The following is a 19,591-nucleotide window of genomic DNA, read 5'->3' on the forward strand; positions in this document are numbered from 1 at the left end:
GATAGAGAAAAGAAAACATCCAAGAACTGAACCCTGGAACATTGTCATGATTAGAGGTCCAGAAGATGGGGAAGGATCAACAAAGAAAAAGGAATAGTGTCAGGAAGAAGGGCATGAGAAGAACAAAGAGAGAGTAAGATCCAAGAAGCCAAGAGAAGGAAGTAATTTGAGAAGGAAGGAGGGATCATCTGTATCAATTACCCACATTTTGTACTGGAATCAAGCAACAAGACTGCATATTTTCTTCCAAGAACTCTTGGTACCTCAGAAAGAGGAACAGAGGGTTGGATTTCAGCTTGTGTAGGAAAGAAGGTTGGGGCATGTGGATTAGTTGTCTATTGCTCCATAACAAAGCACTCCAAAGCTTAATAACTTAAAACAACAACCATTTTTTTTAGCTCATTATTTTGGTGGGTCAGCACATTGGGCTGAGCTCAGCTGGATGGTTCTTCTGGTCTCAGCTAGGCTTGGCTGACCTTAGCTGGGCCTGCTTATGCATCTCCAGTCAGATGACAGATCAACTGGGCTGACTTGTTGATACTAATCTTATCAGGAATACCCCAGGTAGCAAGGGCCTTTGTTCATATGGTTTCTCATCCTCTAGCAGGCTAGTCCTGGCTTTCTCACAATGTGGTTGCAGGGCAGCAAGAAAAACAAAAAACACCCAAAGCATAAGCATTTCTCAAATCTTTGCTTGTGTCATGGTTGCTACTGTCCTCTTGGATAAAGCAAGTCTCATGGTGAAGTCCAGACTCAGCATGAGAGAAGACTACCCAAAGCTTGTTGACAGAGATGTATGAACAAATTAGGACCAAGAGATGTACAAACAAATTAGGACCATTACTGCAATCATGCACCCAACATGAGAGAGCATAAGCAGAGCAGAGCTGAAATGTACAGAGAAGCAATAGATGATCTACCTGAATTGATTTGCAAGTAGTATTACCTACAGCTATTATTCTCATCATGATCTTTGCCAAATACAACAAAGGCTTATTAATAACTTATTTATCACCTATTTAGAGGACACTGAAAATAAATAGTGTTACTAAAATTAGGATATGAACATAGTACTTTCAGGAAGAATAAAAATTATTTTTCACCCATTCTAGTTGAATAATTTAAATTGTGTAAAGTTTTCTTTAAATTTTTTTAGAATAAGCACTTCTTCTTGGATTAGCAAGGAATATACTCTTGCTAATCAATTACCCCCAAATTTTTAATAAGAAATATTAACTGATGAAACAAATACAGATGAAGACGATAACATCTATATTCCTGAAGGATTTCTGTATTTGCTTCATAATTTTTTCTTTTTCGAGACAGAGTCTCATTCTGTTGCCCAGGCTGTAGTGCAGTGGCAAGATCTCAGCTCACTGCAACCTCTGCCTCCCGGGTTCAAGCAATTCCCCTGCCTCAGCCTCCCGAGTAGCTGGGATTACAGACATGTGCCACCATGCCTGGCTAATTTTTGTATTTTTTTGGTAGAGATGGAGTTTCACCATGTTGGCCAGGCTGGTCTCGAACTCCTGACCTCAAGTGATCTGCCCACCTTGGCCTCCCAAAGTGCTGGCATTACAGGCGTGAGCCACCATGCCTGGCCACTTTCATAATTTTAGCATAAAAATATAATTTTACTAAGGGCTGGTTAGATCATTGCCAAAGCTGTAAGAGAAACCTCCTCTCTGTTGAAGTCCAGCTGACCATGGGAGTCTCTGATCATTTGAAAAGATTTTCAAAACATCAAAGTCAAGAGAAAACCCGTTATGAATCTTATGTTTCTGGCTTCCCCATCTTGCCACATCATTTTTCTCATTCCTGCTAGATAAAGACTGCGTTCCCTCTCAGAATGGGTCTGTTAGATGATCCAAGAAGTTTCTCAAGTGAAAACCAGGAGAAACCGGTGGTTTGATGATTAAGATATCTCAATGTTTATGAATTATTTTAGCACTGAACTCTGAGGGTTCAGTCACTTCCAGACAGCCAGATGGGTGTTCTGCGTCCTTTTCCTCCAGTGTAGGGTCTTGGTGAGGCTATTTTGTTGATGTATGACTGAGATTGTTGGGCCAGGATGGAGAATCAACCATTTACAGCTGTTTGCAAAGGGCACTTCAGTGTAGTGATTGGCCGTGATTCATGCCATGTTCGGCAGTTGATTAATCCTCAACCCGAGAATATTCTTCCCAGCTCCGTGTCCTCAGAATGGGGACTGTTGCATTCAGTAGCCTCAAACTGCAGCCTCGCAGGTGACACTTTCTTGCTTTCAAAAACACTTTTGTTACTGTCATGTGAGTAGACACGCATGCACAAACACACAGGCACAAATATCACTCTATTTTTGAACGGAAGTTTTGACTTGATGACTCCCTGTAAATATGTCTATAAACGGAAGCAAAGAGTAAAGCAGAGTTGGGTTTTGCTACAGAAATTTGCTCATTAACACCTTTCCTTGGAGTGAGAGGAGCAGCCAGAAAATTGTTTCAGGATCAAATGAGGGAAATGGTATGAAAATGCTACAAAAACCATTCAGGCCAGGCTCGGTGGCTCATGCCTGTAATCCCAGCATTTTGGGAGGCCGAGGCAGATGCATCACTTGGGGTCAGGAGTTTGAGACCAGCCTGGGCAACATGATGAAACCCCAGCTCTACTAAAAATACTAAAAAATTAGCCTGGCATGGCGGCGGGCGCCTGTAATCCCAGCTACTCTGATGGTTGAGGCAGGAGAATCACTCGAACTCGGGAAACGGAGGTTGCAGTGAGCCGAGATTGCACCACTGCACTCCAGGTTGGGTGACAGATCAAGACTCTCAAAAACTCAATCAGTCATTCACTATTTTGTGAATGTGAAATAGGTTATAAAAAGCCTTTTCCTTTCCTATTTTTTTTTTCTGGATGCAAATTAAAGCCTTTTGTCCCAATGCCGCCAGTTGGGAGAGTAGGTGCCATTCACCAGAAGAGTCCAGAAACAATCTAGGGGTGTGTGTCTTTTATGTTTGGGTGTTGCACACCCAGCACTCAGCAATCAAATAGCTGTTGGGTAAATAAAATAACATATATTCAACAAGTTAGTACCGATCCTTGTTTTCACAGACTACATTCTCTGTATTACTCATTTTATATGATGTTAAAAGGTATTAAGATGAGAAAGATTGTGACCGAATAAATTTGGAAATGTTGGGTTAAACAAGACCAGATGAATCTCTCTATGACAGAACTGATCAGAGCCTTTGATATGCTAAGGTGCATTAGGAATCTCCAAAGAAGGAATATAGTGAGCATTTCCCACATTTAGGGAACTTTGGCGAGGAATGTCCCACTTGGCTTTAATGTGCCATGGAATGTTCTTGGCAGATACTGCCTTATCCCATAGATATCCCAACTTTGATTGTTCATGGCTTTTAGGGTATTAAAGTGTACAGACTGAGAACTGGAAATTCCCGGAGGCAGAGGGGAGAAGGAAGGAGGAGGGAGAAAGGAGGAGGAGGCAGAGGAGCATCCGGAAGGATACACAGCTTCCAGTTGAGAAGCTGCTCGCCTACTGATCAAGTGCATTTATTCCAGACAATTCTCCATTGTCAGGGATAGATGTCATTATTTTCTAAATCTGGACGATTGACAATAGAAGAACAGAGGCCGCTAGATACCTGCCTCCCGCTTGTCTCCCACAGTGGGGAGGCAGTCAGTCTTTATGCTCAGCTGGACCCACGGGCTGGCATGTTCTGAGGCCAGAGGCAGCATGAGGCTCAGTGGGGGCTTCCCGGATCCCATTCCCTGACAGAGTTCCAGAAGATGAGAGTCCCGTCCTGAGGAAGGAAAGAAGGCTCTGTGACTTGCCCTGTGTGAAGGGCTGCCTTATCTTTGGTCATTGTATGGGACAGCAAAGGGAAGGTGTTCTGGGATGAGGGAGGTGGGGGAGCCTGGCTTCCAGGACTGATTCGCCACTTTCCTACTCTGTCCTAGACAACACACTTCACTTCCATGAGCTTCATGTTCCTCACTTGCTAAACAAGGGTGGCAGTCACCAAATCAGTGGCTCATTATAATGATCCATTAGCAGTTTTAAAAGCACACAGTAAAGTCCTTGGTACACAGTAGGTGATCCTGGTGGGGAGCTCTTGGGGGGCATGGGGTGCTATCTTAGAGTCTCCACATATCTGTATGTCTGGCACAGAGTAGATGAATGAAACGTATTTCCTGAATGAACAAATAGCTCAAAATCAAAATGTTAAGTGGGTAGCAGTTGCCACAGTTAGAGAGAGAATGTGTGTGTGTGTGTGTGTGTGTGTGTGTGTGTGTGTGTGTGTGTCTGACGGAGTGAAGCCTCTAGTGATGGGGTATTATGCAAAGAATAAGGCATAGTTGAGTTTTTGCTACAGAAATTTGCTTATTGATGCCTTTCCTTGGAGTGAGAAGAGCAGCCCGAAAACTGAAAATTGGAAACGGAATGTTTTGTAGTCAAAGTCTATGTGGTAAAGACAATAGCCAAAGAGAACCACGTGTGATACATGTCCCTGGAAATTCCCACGTGATTTAAACACTCTGCCACACTATCCAGAGTGCTGGGTATTAAAAACAGGCTATGCTGCATGGATGCCACCCTTGCCACCATTCCCATAGTCACGGCGGGGTGGTGGTTAATGAAACAGAGATGGGCACCCAGGGCTGCGCTCACTGAACTCTACGGGCTGAGCACGGCAAAACGGACTTCCGAGCAGCCAGCTGCTTAACCCACGCTGTAGTGTGGGTGGTTTTGTTTTTTTCTTTTTCTGTATCGTTTCCTCTTTGTCCATTAAACTGGAATGAAAGGCTACAGACATTAAACTGTGCAAATAAAATAACCTTGAGAGGCGGCTGCTCTAGTTGAAACTTACCGTCTCCCCCTGTTGCTATGGTTACCTCCAGCAGGTCGCCCAGTGAGAATGGCTCTGTCATCAGCAACGAATCAGGGAAGCCCAGCTCAGGGAGACGCTCACCCCAGAATGTAATGGCACAGCAGAAAGTGACAAAGGAGGAGGCAAGGAAGAGAAATGGTGAGAAGCCTTCCCGCCAAGAACCACCCCCAGCCGCTCCCACGCGTGCCCGCACACACATGCGTGCACACGTGTGCACAAACACACACAGCCACTGGGCTCTGACCCTCAGTCGTTCTTTCTATTCTGCCCCACAAGGGCCAGGAGTCTGTATGTACCCCTTGGGTTCTCACCTTACCCCTTGTCTGAATTGTGCTGTCTCACTTCCTCCCCCCCTGTTCTTATGAAATGGTGTAGTTCCTTAGGAAAAACCTTTTGCGGAATGAACTGATGTTTGCTTAGAGGTTTTTCTAATTCTTTAGTTAGAAATCCTCTAAAATTTCTAATTTCTAATCACATGAATTGACACAATTTCTTGCACCAGTTCCACTAAGGCAGCAGATCTCTGAAATAACTGCTCATCTTGGAGATTCCTCTCATTTTCCTGCCCTGACTCCCCTGATAAGTTTCATGGGTTCAGTCTGTGCCACTGAGTCCAGATATTGCAACTCCACTTCTCCCAGGAAAAAACTAACCCAAAACAATAAAGGAACAGATCTGTCATCAAAAAAAAAAAAAAAAAAAAGAAGAAAAAAGTTTTATGCTTCTGTCTTAATTCTCCAGGGAAGCTGAACTACTTAGTTTCTCACACAGATCTCTCCTTTCCTGTAAGGATTGGCGTTGGGGTTTATTTATCAGTCATCTGAGCACTGTCGTTGTGGAGTGGCATTGTCTATAGATGGCCTCTGTCAACATCATTGTGCAGCTCCCTCTCCTGCTCCCACCTTGGTTCTGACTCTCATCTCCATGTGGCCCTTCTGTGTGTGATGCTGGGTTACTGGGGCCAGAATTCAAGTACCCAGCACTACTGATTTCATATCAGGGAAAAGTCCTTTTGGATTTTAATGGGTTGTAGGTGGAGCCCTACAGAAATGCCAGGTGAAAAGCTAAACCCTCTAGCACCCTGCTTAGCGGCACTTCCCTTTCAAAGGAGTTTGTGTACTGCAGGGACTCTTTCTTGAAGCTAGTGTTGGAATATTTTTTTGTTTTCAAATATCACTTTTATTTTTTTTTTCCGACTGAAAAAGGTAAGAGCAGAGAAAAGAAAAGAAATAACGACACATGGATTTGTATTCTGTAGGGAAAATGTGCTCCCTGTTCCCATTTTCAGCTGTTATATAAAGCACTTGTTTAAACTGTCATACCTATTTGGTTGTTGAAATTTTGTCTTTCCCTGAATTCTGCATGCCTGTAACACAGAGGCTGTGCTTTCTACGTCAGAATTGGGGTGTGACCTGTGGAATTTTCCTGAAATATCTGCCCCACCTGGGACCACTAGAAATCCTGCCATCAGCTCTATCAAGTGAGCACACAGAGTCAGAGGTGCTCTAGATCTTGGGAAGGGGACTTGAATTCAGCAACTTTCTTCTCTTTCTTCCTAGGATGAGGTGCTAAGAGAGATGGGTAGAGAGAGTGAGGTGACAGCAGAGACAATGGACAGTGAAGCCATGTGGGGAAGGTTGTTTTAACTAAATACTGTAACGGCCATCACCATCTATCCAAGATGGTGCTGCCCGCCCTCCCAGCTCCGCCTACTCCCTCCCCTCCCCCTCCTTCCTTCCTTCCTTCCTTCCTTTATATACTTCCTGGAAATTTACAAGGTCAAATCAAAGACTACTCACTCCTCCAGATGCCCCACTCACCCACCCCAGTCTTCAGAGGACCCCAAATAACTCAATGTATGTCTTTCTCTGACCTTTTTACTATGCATATGGCAATACACATGTATCTTTGTTTTTTGTTGTATTGCTTTATTTTGTTTTATTAAATGGAATCAATGTGCATATTGTTCTATGCCCTTTCTCTTGCTTTAAACTGTGCCATACAAAGCTCCTTTCTTTATGAATACACATTTGCAAAGTGATGTCTTTTCCCCTTCCCTGCAAATAATCCATAGAAGATGAGAGAGTGGGGCTGGTTCCTGACCCCATCACTCCCCACTTAGCTGGTGAAATTCTGGCCTGCTCTAGATGTCCCTGCTGACCTTGCCCATTTCTGCTTGTCTGCCCTCTCCTCCTGCCTCTTTATTCTATTTAGGTCACTTTGACTATTTAAATATAAGGCTTAGAAATAAAACAGGTGGGTGCAGGAATAAAATGCAATTACTGTGCCAGGTTGAGGTTTTTGCTTGTTTGCTCTATTAAAAAGCCATCCTTCCAGGGTTAGAGTGCTTGCTTGGTTGCACTTCATTTTTGCCAAAAGTAAACCCAGTGAATTTGGGGGGCTGGTTGCTTCTGTTTCACTACAGGTTTCTATTCTATAAGGTTTTAGGTTTGAAATTTTCCAGTATAACCAATAGAACCAACTTGTCTCGTGTAAAACTCAACAGACATCAGAATTTTAGGATAGAACTTTATGAAAACCTACACTTGTTCTTTTTATCAGAGGGTTCCATTTTATCATAATCCTAGGTTAGAGTTTACCAATAAAATCAATAGTGTATTTTATTGCATTGGAAGATGAACCAAAGGAAGGAAGGAAGAAAATGACATTGAATGGAATTGTGGAGAAAACAAAAAAGTATATTTTCATCACCTTGCCAGCTTGCAAAAAGTATTGAGGACTTTCTGTATGCACATGGCCTCTGAGAATCCATTATTCTGTTGATATTGAATATTCAAATACTGTTGTCTTATGGCTTAGTATCTATTTTTCACAGAAGCTTAAGTTACTAAGGTTAATAAATGTTAAATGTAGCAGGCTGTTATTCTAAAACTGTTCTTGTTTTCTATCAGGTTTGTTACATCTGTAGCTTCCAATCTTTTTCTTTTATGTAAAAAAGAACTTTAAAAGGGAAAGACACTATTCTGCTAACCAGATGGCTGGCATAGGTCCTTATAGCTCAATGGCCACATCAGTTACCATCGCTGCAGTTTTAGAGTCTGTTTCATAATGATGCTTACATGTAAGTGGGAAAGTCAGACATGAGAGCTAGGATTTTGAAAGCAAAAAGAGTTTGGTGCTTTCTCAACCAAATAGACATTTGAATTTCTGAGCCAATTTCTAAACATGGAAAATATGTTTAATAGGAAAGAGTTAAAAGTAAGTTCAAGATTTTTGAAAATAATACATATCTTTGCATCTTAAGTCATTTGGAAGCAAACAACCACCTGCCTGAACCCTTTAAAGTATGCCCCCTTCCTTTATGTCACTGAGAGAATTCACTGGTAGGGCTCAGAATCTATTAATAATCAAACTTCACCTGTCTAAGATATGGGGCAGGTGAGGCAGGCAAAGAATTTGAGAGTTTAGAGGATGAATTACTAATTTCTTAGGAGCTCTTTATGGGGCATCTGGAATTAAAACATCAAGGAAGATTTGTCAGAGATACTAGCTCAAAAACACAGTTTCAGTTATTCTTTCTTTGCCTTCCCAATGAAGTGAAGACTTGCTTTATCTAATAAATAATACTAGAGAATAATGATGCTATTGTAGATTGTCTGAGCTTTAATGAAATTTTCAGAAAAAGCATGTGTTGGATAAGAACACTTTCTGCCTCAAATGGGAGAGGGAGGCACTCCCCATGCCATTTCAGACATGAAGAAATGAAATCTCTCTGTCAAACCTGATTTACTGAAATTAAAAACAACAGTAAAAACAAGGCACAATCAGATACAAGATAACTATTCAGTGGCATTTACTGTGATGTGATGCTATGCTAAGACACCTGCAGTTTCACTGTGGCGCCTTCCTTAAGCATTCACCCATGCTTTTTCTTTAGGGACTAATCATGCATTAAAAATCCCCATGAACCTGCTGTGTTCATACCACATTTTGATGCATTAATATTTAATGTCTTTTAATATATTTGCCTATAAAGTATTTTTTAGGGGAAGGATAACTAATTATTTTTCTCTTCAAAAGCCTAGAGGAATTGTACAAATCTGAATAAAAGTTTTTTGAAAGAGTGAAAAATAACTATACCTTGTACAATTCCCAAGGTGTCATTTTCCTGTCCCATTAGTGCTGTGCTGCCTACCTTACCCCGTTCAGTTTGGGGAGTGAGGGTGTCACCACCCAAAAGTGATAAAAATGCTAAGTGCCATCTCTTCACCCTCTGATGGGTTAAGGGATAGCATGACTTTAACTTCTGCATGGTTACCTGTTCTGCAGGTACTAACAGCATCTCCTTTTCCAAGTCAGGGAAATTGAGTCATTCATTTCTTCACTCACAACAAATCTTTATTGAAGGCCAACTATATGTGAGACACTGTTAAAAGCAATAGTCATTAGTCTTTAAAAAGATGGGCAAGAATGGAGCTTCTAGTCTAGGGAAAGGGGTGAGGGTACACTGTAAATCAGTATAACATATCAGTAGTGGTAACCATTGTGAAGAAAATAGAACAGGGTAATGAAGGGGGGATTAGATTGTTGGTTAAGGAAAGTCATTTTTAAGCTGCAACTTGAAAAGCAAGAGAGAACTGGGCATATAGAGATCTGGGAAAAGGGCATTCTGAGCAGAGGGAATAGCTAGTGCAAAATTCCTGAGATGGGAACGAGCCTGATGTGTTCAAGAAGGCCACTGTGGGCCGGGCGCGATGGCTCACGCCTGTAATCCCAGCACTTTGGGAGGCCAAGGTGGGTGGATCACCTGAGGTCAGGAGTTCGAGACCAGCCTGGCCAACATGGTGAAACCCCGTCTCTACTAAAAATACAAAAATTAGCTGAGCGTGATGGCGGGGCCTGTAATCCCAGCTACTCGGGAGGCTGAGGCAGGAGAATCCCTTGAACCCAGGAGGCGGAGGTTGCAATGAGCCGAAATCGTGCCATTGCACTCCAGCCTGGGCAACAAGAGCAAGACTCCACCAAAAAAGAAAAGAAAAGAAAGGAAAAAAGGCCACTGTGGCTGGAGCAGAGCAGATGAGGGCAGAGGGACTAAATGAGTTCAGCAAGGGGGCCAGCATTAGACTGACAGGACCTTGGCGGGAAGACCTTGGTTTTATTCTGACAGAGATGAAGCCTTCAGAGGGTTCTGGTCAGGGGAAGAATGCCATCTGGTTACCTTCTGGAAAGTTTATCCATCCTGGTTACTGGTGGAATATGTATTTTAGGGATAGAGGGAGAAGAGGGAAAGCTCAGAGGTAGAAAGTTGTTTAGAAGGTCTGTAAGTTATCTATTGCCATGTAACAAAGTACCCCAGCACCTAGCAACCTGAAATTTATTATCTACATTTATTATCTCATATCATATCTGTGGGTAAGGAATTTAGGACTGGTTTAGCTGGGTCATTCTGGCTCAGGGTCTCATGAGGTCATAGTCAAGATGTTGGCCTGAGCTGTCATCTAGAGTCTTAACTGGCAAAAACCAATAGATGTTGGCATGGATGTGGTGAAAAGGGAACGCTTATACACTGCTGGTGAGAATGTAAATTAGTACAACCCCTATGCAATACAGTACAGAGATTCCTTAAAGAAGTAAAAGTAGATCTACTATTTGATCCAGCAGTCAATCCCACTCCTGGGTATCTACCCAAATGAAAAGAAGTATTATATGAAAAAAGACACTTGCACATGTATGTTTATAGCAGCACAATTCACAATTGCAAAGATAGGGAACCAACCTAAGTGCCCATCGACCAATAAAGAAAATGTAGTATATATACACCATGGAATACACTACTCAGCCATAAGAAGAAATGAAATAATGTCTTTTGCAGCAACTAGGATGGAGCTAGAGGCCATTATTCTAAGTGAAGTAACTCAGGAATGGAAAACCAAATACTATATATTCTCACTCATAAGTGGGAGCTAAGCTATGAGGACACAAAGACACACAGAGTGATATAATGGACTTTGGGGACAGAGGAGAGGGTGAGAGGGGAGTGAGGGATAAAAGACTACATATTGGGTACAGGATACACTACTTACGTGACAGGTACACTAAAATCTCAGAATTTACCACTATAGAATTCATCTGTGTAACCAAAAATCACTTGAACCCCAAAAGCTATTGAAGTTTAAAAAAGAGAAAAATGAAAATAAAAAATAAAGTCTTGACTGGGGCTTGCAGGATGGTCACTCATGGCTCTTGACAGGGGGCTTCAGATCCTTGCCACATGGACCTTTCCATAGGACTGCTTCAAGGTCCTCAGAATGTGGCAGCTGGCTTTCTTTAGAGTAAGTGATCGGAGAGAGAGCAAGGTGGAAGTCATGAGTTTTTGTTTTGTTTTGTTTTGTTTTGTTTTTTTACAACTAAGCCTTGGAAGTAACACGTTGTCATTTCTGTAGTTTCCTATTGGTTACACAGGTCAGTCCCATTCATCCTGGGTATGAATATCAGGGGGTGAGAATTCTTAGGAGCCACCTTATTGGCTGGCTTTCATAGATGGCTTGTATAGCAAGTGTCCAGGTGGCAGATAATGGTGGCCAGGCCAGAGCTGCCCAGCAAAACTACATCTAAAAATATGGATGCATCTGGTAACACATTCAAATAGAGATTTTCCTCTGTCATTGGCTGCTTAGTGGCCTGCTATTTGCAAATCAGCCCACAGAACTTAAAAAAAAATCCAATTATAACCCATTGTTAGACTCTGAAGTGTTTTAGCCACTTTGTAAAAATAACAATTTACTTGGCTTAATTTGACAAATCTTCTGTGATTATGATAAGTGACAGAATGATACAAACTATGTGTTTCTCAGTAATTTAAATAACATCCCAATCTCTCAAGCAGACAGGAGGAAAGATGAATACACTGCTATTACATTCATATTTTATATAACACCTCTTTTCCTCCTAAATTGTCTACTGGTTTAGTTGTTTGAATAGGCTTAATGTATCTCTTGCCTAGCCATGCTCAATAAGCTGTCTTTCTTATAGTTACTTAATGGGAATATGCTTTAAGAACAAGTAAATCAGCAAGGTACCAGGGGCCCTGGAACTTCTGTCAGCTTAGTTGTGGAAGCTCAAGGCAGACTGGTGTCTTTTAGCAATTGCAGCAGAATTATCTGTCAGAAGGGAGGATTAATTTAACAGAGCGTAGGTAGAAATCCTTCTTCTTAATTAGGGGAGTTGTCTGTAACTTCAAATTAGTTTCTCTGGCGGAATTTTCATAGCTTTCTTTTATTTTAGACAAATGAACCAAAACCCAAATCACTGGGGAAACAACCTTCAGAAGAGGAAAAAAAAAAAAGTGTCAGCCACTATAACTGTGGCTTGTTGACCAAGAAAGACTTGTTACTTTAACATCTTGTAAAGATTGGTAGCATTGGTGGCTGAGCCTGAACTGAATGCTGTTAGTCTGAGGATTGTCAGATTTTAAGGATAGTTACAAGGTTTGGCCAAACTCACTTTTCTCACTTCCAACTCAAACATACAGAAAGAAGTTACTTTTTAATTTTTTTCAACTGTCTTATGTCATAGTTTTGAAAGAATGGTTCTTACTGTTTAAATTCAAACCTCTACAGTTCTTTCCTACCCATTGATAAGGCAATGGAGGGATAAATCATACAGATCTTAAATTTAAAGGAAAACCGCTAGCAGTAGCGAGTCCTTGGCACAGAAGCAGATGCTGTCGTTTCTGAGGTTGTTTTGAGTAAAGTAATGTCCTTAGGCTGTGAGTCTCACATAAATTCTCCTGGGATCACACAGCTCCCCAACATCATAAAATCGATGTGTTTATGTTGTGCTTCAGTGCCAGCAAGTGATGAAGAGGAGGGAGCGGTTCTATTTGACAACTCCAGCAAGGTGGCCGCTGAACCCTTTGACACATCTTCTGGGTCTGTGCAGCTCATTGCCATAAAACCCACAGCCCTCCCCATGGTGCCCCCCACCTCGGACAGGAGCCAGGAGTCATCGGCCGTCCTCAACGGCGAGGTAAGTGCCTGGAGACCCAGGGCAGGAGATGGTCCGGCCAGACTTGGGAAATTCGGACGAAGGAACAACACCTGTGAATACTGGGTGCAGATTGCACCTAGGGCCGTATAGGTCATTTTTACCTCTGCATGTACCAGGCCTCTGCAGAACGAATCAGGACACAAGTCACCCAAAATGAATTTGTTGGGTGATGTTTTCAGAGCACTTCCTATGTTCATTAAAAGCCCAGAAGGAACTGTTAAAAAAATGTGATTATGAAGAGAAGCATCAGGCGTTCTGCTCCCCGACCCCCTCACACACACAGCCTTTTGCCTTTCTTGGTGACACTCCTAAACTGTCCATTGTGGGATGTTGCTTGTAGTGGGGATGGAAGGGGCTTGAATTGAGAGGGAACCAGGGAAGATAACGTCATATGGACAGGGATGTGGGCCACTCTGGGGACTTCGAAATGACATTTATTCCTTTGAGCAAACTTGAAACAACTCATTGGCTGCTTCCAGAAAGCTATCAATGGATATCATGATGTTAATCAACTTTCCTAAGAGTCTGAAAAAAAAAATTGTAACATTCACCATAGAGTGATGATTTCATCAAAGAAAATTAGATAGGTAGATAGATAGATAGATGCCAGAAGTTAGGTAAAAATTATCTGCATTTCCTTCATCTTCAGCAGCAGAATGGCCAGTGGATTGCAAATGTTTATGAACTTTAAGAAGATGCATTTGGACCCTACATGTGAACATTTACATTACATGTGTGCCCAAGCATGTGCACACACATGCTCTTAATTTTTCTCTGTTCTTAAGCTGTCAGGTTGGTTGTTAATTTCATTTGTTTATACCCAGCTATTTTTACCTGCAAGAGGTGGGAGATTTCCAAAGTTTTAGTCTTTTTTCCATCACACCTCAAGAAACATGCTATGGCCCTACAAAACCAGGTATTATAAATACGCAGCATCTGGGCCACTTATAAAAGCATTTTACAAACCCAACTCAGGAAGCAACTCTTGTTTTCTGGGCAGAAAGACTGAGATGGCCTAAAGATGTGATGGGTAAACCTTCATTGATTTTAAAAAAATAACTGGTTGTGGACGTACAGAGCACTTCTCTTTCAACCTCTTCATTTTTTAAACCAAGAAGCTGAAGCTTGAGGGGTCCAGTGGCTTGTTCAAAGTCACACGGCAGGTTATGGTGACAGCCATGAGGTTGAGGTCCCCTGACTTCCTGTCCGGTGCTCCTTTCCTCTCTTTTACTTACTACAGCCTATCAGAGAATAATAGCATTGTGCTTAAAAGAGTATGGATTCTCAAGCCATGCCTCAGGGGTTTGAACCTCAGATCTTTTACTTACTGTGTGACCTTAAGCATGTTCATTTCTCTGTGCCTCAGTATCTCCATTTATAAAATAGGGCTGCTGTGAAGATCAAATTGTTTAATATATGTAAATTACTTAGACTAGTGCCTGGCACACAATAAGCACTTTGATGATGATGATGATGATTATTATTATTATTATTATTACTGTTGTTGTTATCACCACCCATTAGACAGCCAGTGAAGAAAGATCATGTATTTTATGCCCCTTGGCTCTACAATTTGAGAATCTGAATGTCTTCTCAAAACCAGTCACAGTCACTGAATTTTCTCTTGGGCACAATTCTGCCACCAGACATGCAAACCCCATAATTAGAGGCCTCTGAGGTTGACACTAATGCATGGATAACTGCTGTTGATTTGGACCCTCTGCTCAGTTATGGATACATGTGATGGCCACTAGGCCTGGATCTTTTCATCCCAGCTTAATGATGTGAATGTCATAGAGACAGATTCCAAATCTGGGATAGATTCAATTTATCACCCCCTTTTCCTCCCAGGCCCATCACCTTGTCAAAGAAGGAGAGCAAATCAGCATCTTCCTTGTCCAGAAATGGATGCTGTATTTTGGTAGTTAAAGGAATGGACCTTGCTGGCATTTGGATTGGAAGAGAGCCCTGAACTGTTCTCTATAATTTGCTGCCTTGTGGAGCCTGACACAGATTGTCTTGTAATTTTCTTCCTCCTTCTATTATGGGTGGCTGGTTTAAATGAAGAAAGCACAACCCAGAAGCCATACGTTTTTCTTTTGTAAATTACACGACATTCTTTTAAAGATTATTTTTAAGAAAACATAATAAAAACAGAAAGTTCGGAAACGTTGGCGTGACATTCTCATCATTTGTTAGTTATTTAGCACAGTAACCTGCTTATATCTCCAACAGTTTGCAAGGTACATTAGCCACGTTCCCTTCTGAAAGACCAGACTGCCTTTGCCCTATAGGGCAGGACCTGGTTCATGTTAGTAGCCATACAAGGCTTCAAAATTACATATCTCTCAAGAAAGGCATGGATTTACAAAAACATGCCGTCATCTGCAGGTTGACAGTATGGAGAGGCGTTGGGAGCAGCTGCTTCCCCTTCCACCCTGTCCGTCCCAACTCAGCCTCTTCGGGAACTTGCTGTCTTATCTAGCTGGACACCAGCTGAAGGGCAGCGAAGGCCACTGGGTTCCCCAGGACTGGAGCTAGACTCAGGGCACTGAGAACTGGCGGAGGCACCCACACAGAGGAACCAAAAGGGTATAGGCATAATTAAGGCCGAGCCACATTGCTAAGAGCACGGAGTCAGGCCTAGGCCTGAACAGAGACAGGACAGACTAGGGAGAAGGAGGCCTTGGAGGAAGGTCTCAGGTGATTCAGGTGAGTGCCAGGCTCCACAGTATCTGTAGTCTACTGTTGTGGGCTTGTCTCAGAATGGGATGCAGGTGGGCCTGGCTAGCTCAGAGGCCCGGAGGTGATGCCTGTGATGGCTTTTTTAGAAGTGATAACCTCCTGGTGAAAGTCTCCCACCTGCCGGCCCCACTGGGTCAGGTTTGGGCCTGAGACTGTCTCTCTCCCCAGGTGAACAAAGCCCTGAAGCAGAAGTCAGACATCGAGCACTATCGGAACAAGCTGCGCCTCAAAGCCAAGAGGAAGGGATATTACGACTTCCCTGCAGTGGAGACGAGCAAGGGTCTGACCGAAAGAAAAAAGATGTATGAAAAAGCCCCGAAGGAAATGGAGCATGTTTTGGATCCAGATTCAGAACTCTGTGCTCCATTCACCGAGTCTAAAAACAGGTGCAGTCTCTAAGGGATTCTGTAAAGGGTGCTGTATCATTGGGTGGGATAAGGGCAGGCCTTGGGCAGTATATCCTGGTTCCTTATCTGGTACTGTAGGATTGTGATCTTTGCAGTCCACTGATGTGTACCACGCTGGTCTGTGCAAGCAGGTGCTCTATAATGAGTCTGAAAGAGAGTAACATTAAAGCCATTAAAAAAAAATACTTGGGCAAACAACCATAATTGTCCATTAGCTTAATGGTATTTTCAAACCAGTTGCTTTTTCAGAGCTGAATGAAGATTATAATTATCACCTACCTAATGGCGCAACTTCCAGATCAAGGGACATTGTATTGTTCAATTGTTTTAGAGGCTCTTGCATAAGAAAAGCAAATTTCATGCCGCACCTTTTCATTCAGCCTCAGTAAGTACTTACTGCACAGGTGCTCAGAGCTCCATGCTGGTTTATCTCATTCATTCACAGACTTGTTCATTTATTCAACATATATTGTCACCTGCTATGTATTAGGTACCATTCAAGATGCTGAATGCTGTCATGCTCATGTGGGCTTATTCATTCATTCAATTCAAATTCCTTCAGCATTTAATTGTGGACAAGACAGTCCTATTGCTGCTCTTATGGAACTTAGGGTCTAATGGGAGAGAAAGAATCACCCCAAAAGTTTATTAATGACAAGTGTGGTGGGTGTTTGAAGTATGAGGTGCTGTAACGATCTAAAAGGGAGTCCTGTCCCAGCAAGGAAGGGCTAAGCCAGATGGTTTAAATTGGCATCTGTCTTGTTCTTTTTGTGCTGCTATAACAGAATACCTGAGACTGGGTAATTTATAATGAACAGAAACATATTTTCTCACAGTTCTGGAGGCTGGGAAGTCCAAGATCAAGGCGCCAGCATCTGGCAGGGCCTCCTTGCTGCATCATCCCATGGCAGAAGGCAGAGGGCAAAGAGAGAGCAAGAGCAGGCCAAATAATTCCACCCATGAGGAGGAGCCCTCATGGCCCTGTCACCTCCCAAATGTCCCACCTCCTGACACCACCATGACAGGAACCAAATTTCAACATGAGGTTTGGGGGGGAAAAACATTCAACCATGGCTGCAGCCTTCCAAGCTTTGTTGCTGACTAAGCAGAGTGATTTCACGTGCACGGTCAAAGGCAGAGGTTAGTGAACCTTTCTTCCTTTCCTACCTACCCGAAGCACTTTCATGATTTGAGGCCACCTCTTTCCCATACACAGTCTCCTTGGTGACTTCCCTCTGGCTTTGAGCATGCTGCCACCCCAACATGCCACAGAGCCATGACAGACACATTCTTCACAGACTGGGAGCCATAGGGCAGTTTCTGGCCTGAGTAAGTACTTATTAAAAGCAAAAATGACTTTGTGACAGGCTTGGATCAAAGCCACAGAATCAAGCTGGGAGGTGGGGCTAAATTTTATGAATTGGATCAACATAATTTATTTTCAATAAAGAAAAGAGGAAATTCTCAACCAGTGCTTAATTTACCATGCTTCTAATTAGGCTTGGTTGGTATGACAAGCTATTGATATGAAATCACACCATGACAGGGTTCACAATGCATGTGTCACTGTGTTAATACCTGTAGAAAAAAAAGAAAAAAGTTGGGGAGTTTATAGGGAGGCTGATTGGTTCTTTAGCTTTTATTTTGTACTTCAGGGAGTTTTACTTCAGTGGTCTTTGGGATGGGAGCTGGGATGGGAGCTGTTTTTCCTGGATTTCATGCTGACACTCAGGGAAAATGAATCAAAGCCACAAAATCAAGGTGAGAGGTGGGGCTAAATTTTATGAATTGCGTTAACATAATCATTTTCATGTACAAATTAAACTTAGGAAGTTACTTGAGAAACAAAAATTTCAGTTAAGGCTTTTTATGAAAAGAGAATGAACAAAGAATGAACCAAACTTGTTTCTGTAGAGAGGCATCACCTCTGCCTAGCACAGGTGCAGGCCAGATTCTGGGGCCTTTTGATGACCTGCTAATGCCACGTGTATTGTAGCTAATTCTCAGCAAATGTTCATTGAAGAAATGGTTTCATGATCATAAAGCACCAAAAACAACTTTTAAAACGTTTTTGACCAGTTAAGGGGAAAGTATGGAGAGCCATAAACTGGGTGAGCTAGGAATAGGAATGGAGAGAGGATCAGCCAGAGATGAGAATGGGGAGGGACAGACAGAAAAAAAGAGTGACAACCTCGGTAAGCTCAGAGGTATTATTCTTGACACACTCTGCTGTTGACTCCAGAGACTGCTGACTGTTTATCTGCTATCACAGGTTAGAGTTACCTGTTAATTACTGTTCACAGTATAACCCTCCAGAGGTTCTGCTTTCAGTGACCAAGCCACAGCAGGACAAGTGAAGGAATCATGCTCTAGTCCAGAGGTAGCATCAGTATATTAGGCCAGTCTCTTTTTATTTTTTTATTTTTGTAGAGATGGGGTTTTGCCATGTTGCTCAGGCTGGTCTCAAACTCCTGGGCTCAAGCAGTCCTCCTGCCTTGGCCTCCCAGAGTGCTGGGATTACAGGCGTGAGCCACTGTGCCCAGCCAACCATTCTTGCATTGCTATAAAAAATACCTGAGACTGGGTAGTTTTTTTTTTTTTTTCTTTTCTTTTAGGTTTGAAGTTACATGTGCAGGTTTGTTATATTGATAAACTTCTGTCATGGGGTTGGTTGTATGGATTATTTCATCACTCAGGTATTAAACCTATTAGCCAATAATTATTTTTTCTGCCCTCTCCCTCCTTTTACCCTACACCCTGAAGTATACCCCAGTGTCGGTTGTTCCATTTATATTCATGAATTCTCATCATTTAGCACCCACTTATAAGTGAGAACATATGGTATTTGGTTTTCTGTTCCTGTATTAGTTTGCTAAGGATAATAGCCTCCAACTCCATCCATGTTTCTGCAAAAGACATGATCTTGTTCTTTATTATGGCTGCATGGTATTCCATGGTGTATATGTATCACATTTTTTTTCATCCAGTCTGTCATTTGTGGGCATTTAGGTTGATTCCATATCTTTGCAATTGTGAACAGTGCAGCAGTGAACATTCTCATGCATGTGTCTTTATGGTGGAATGATTTCTATTCCTCTGGGTATATAATAGTAATGGAATTGCTGGCTCAAATGGTAGTTCTGTTCTTAGCTCTTTAAGGAATTGCCATACTGCTTTCCACAATGGTTGAACTAATTTACACTCCCACCAACAGTGTATAAGAGTTCCCTTTTTCCTGTAACCTCACCAGCATCTACTATTTTTTGACTTTTTAATCATAGCCATTCTTACTGGTATGAGATGGTACCTCATTTTGGTTTTGATTTGCGTTTCTCTTGTGATCAGTGATACTGAGCTTTTTTCATATGCTTGTTGGCCACATGTATATCTTCTTTTGAAAAGGAGACTGGGTAATTTATAAAGAAAAGAGGTTTAATTGGCTCACAGTTCTGCAGGCTGTGGAAGCAAAGCACTAGCATCTTCTTAGGCCTCAAGGAGCTTTTACTCATGGTGGAAGGAAAAGCAGAAGCAAAAGAG

The 19,591-nt window shown here is 42.2% G+C and overlaps 1 protein-coding gene across 4 annotated transcripts in view; it reads left to right on the forward strand.

Annotated features, from left to right (window-relative positions):
- The window catches only part of KIAA1549L (KIAA1549 like), a 294,948-nt gene that overhangs the window by 218,871 nt on the left and 56,486 nt on the right, over positions 1-19,591 (forward strand). For 3 of the 4 annotated variants that reach the window (XM_019037520.4, XM_055356549.2, XM_055356550.2), the window contains exons 13-15: positions 4,903-5,030; positions 12,700-12,881; positions 15,816-16,033. In XM_019037520.4, the coding sequence (XP_018893065.4) occupies positions 4,903-5,030; positions 12,700-12,881; positions 15,816-16,033 (528 nt within the window). The remainder of the gene's footprint in view (positions 1-4,902; positions 5,031-12,699; positions 12,882-15,815; positions 16,034-19,591) is intronic. The other variant, XM_019037521.4, reaches the window with a different exon arrangement.

This window comes from Gorilla gorilla, chromosome 9 (assembly GCF_029281585.2).
Source record: "Gorilla gorilla gorilla isolate KB3781 chromosome 9, NHGRI_mGorGor1-v2.1_pri, whole genome shotgun sequence".
NCBI lineage: Eukaryota > Metazoa > Chordata > Mammalia > Primates > Hominidae > Gorilla > Gorilla gorilla.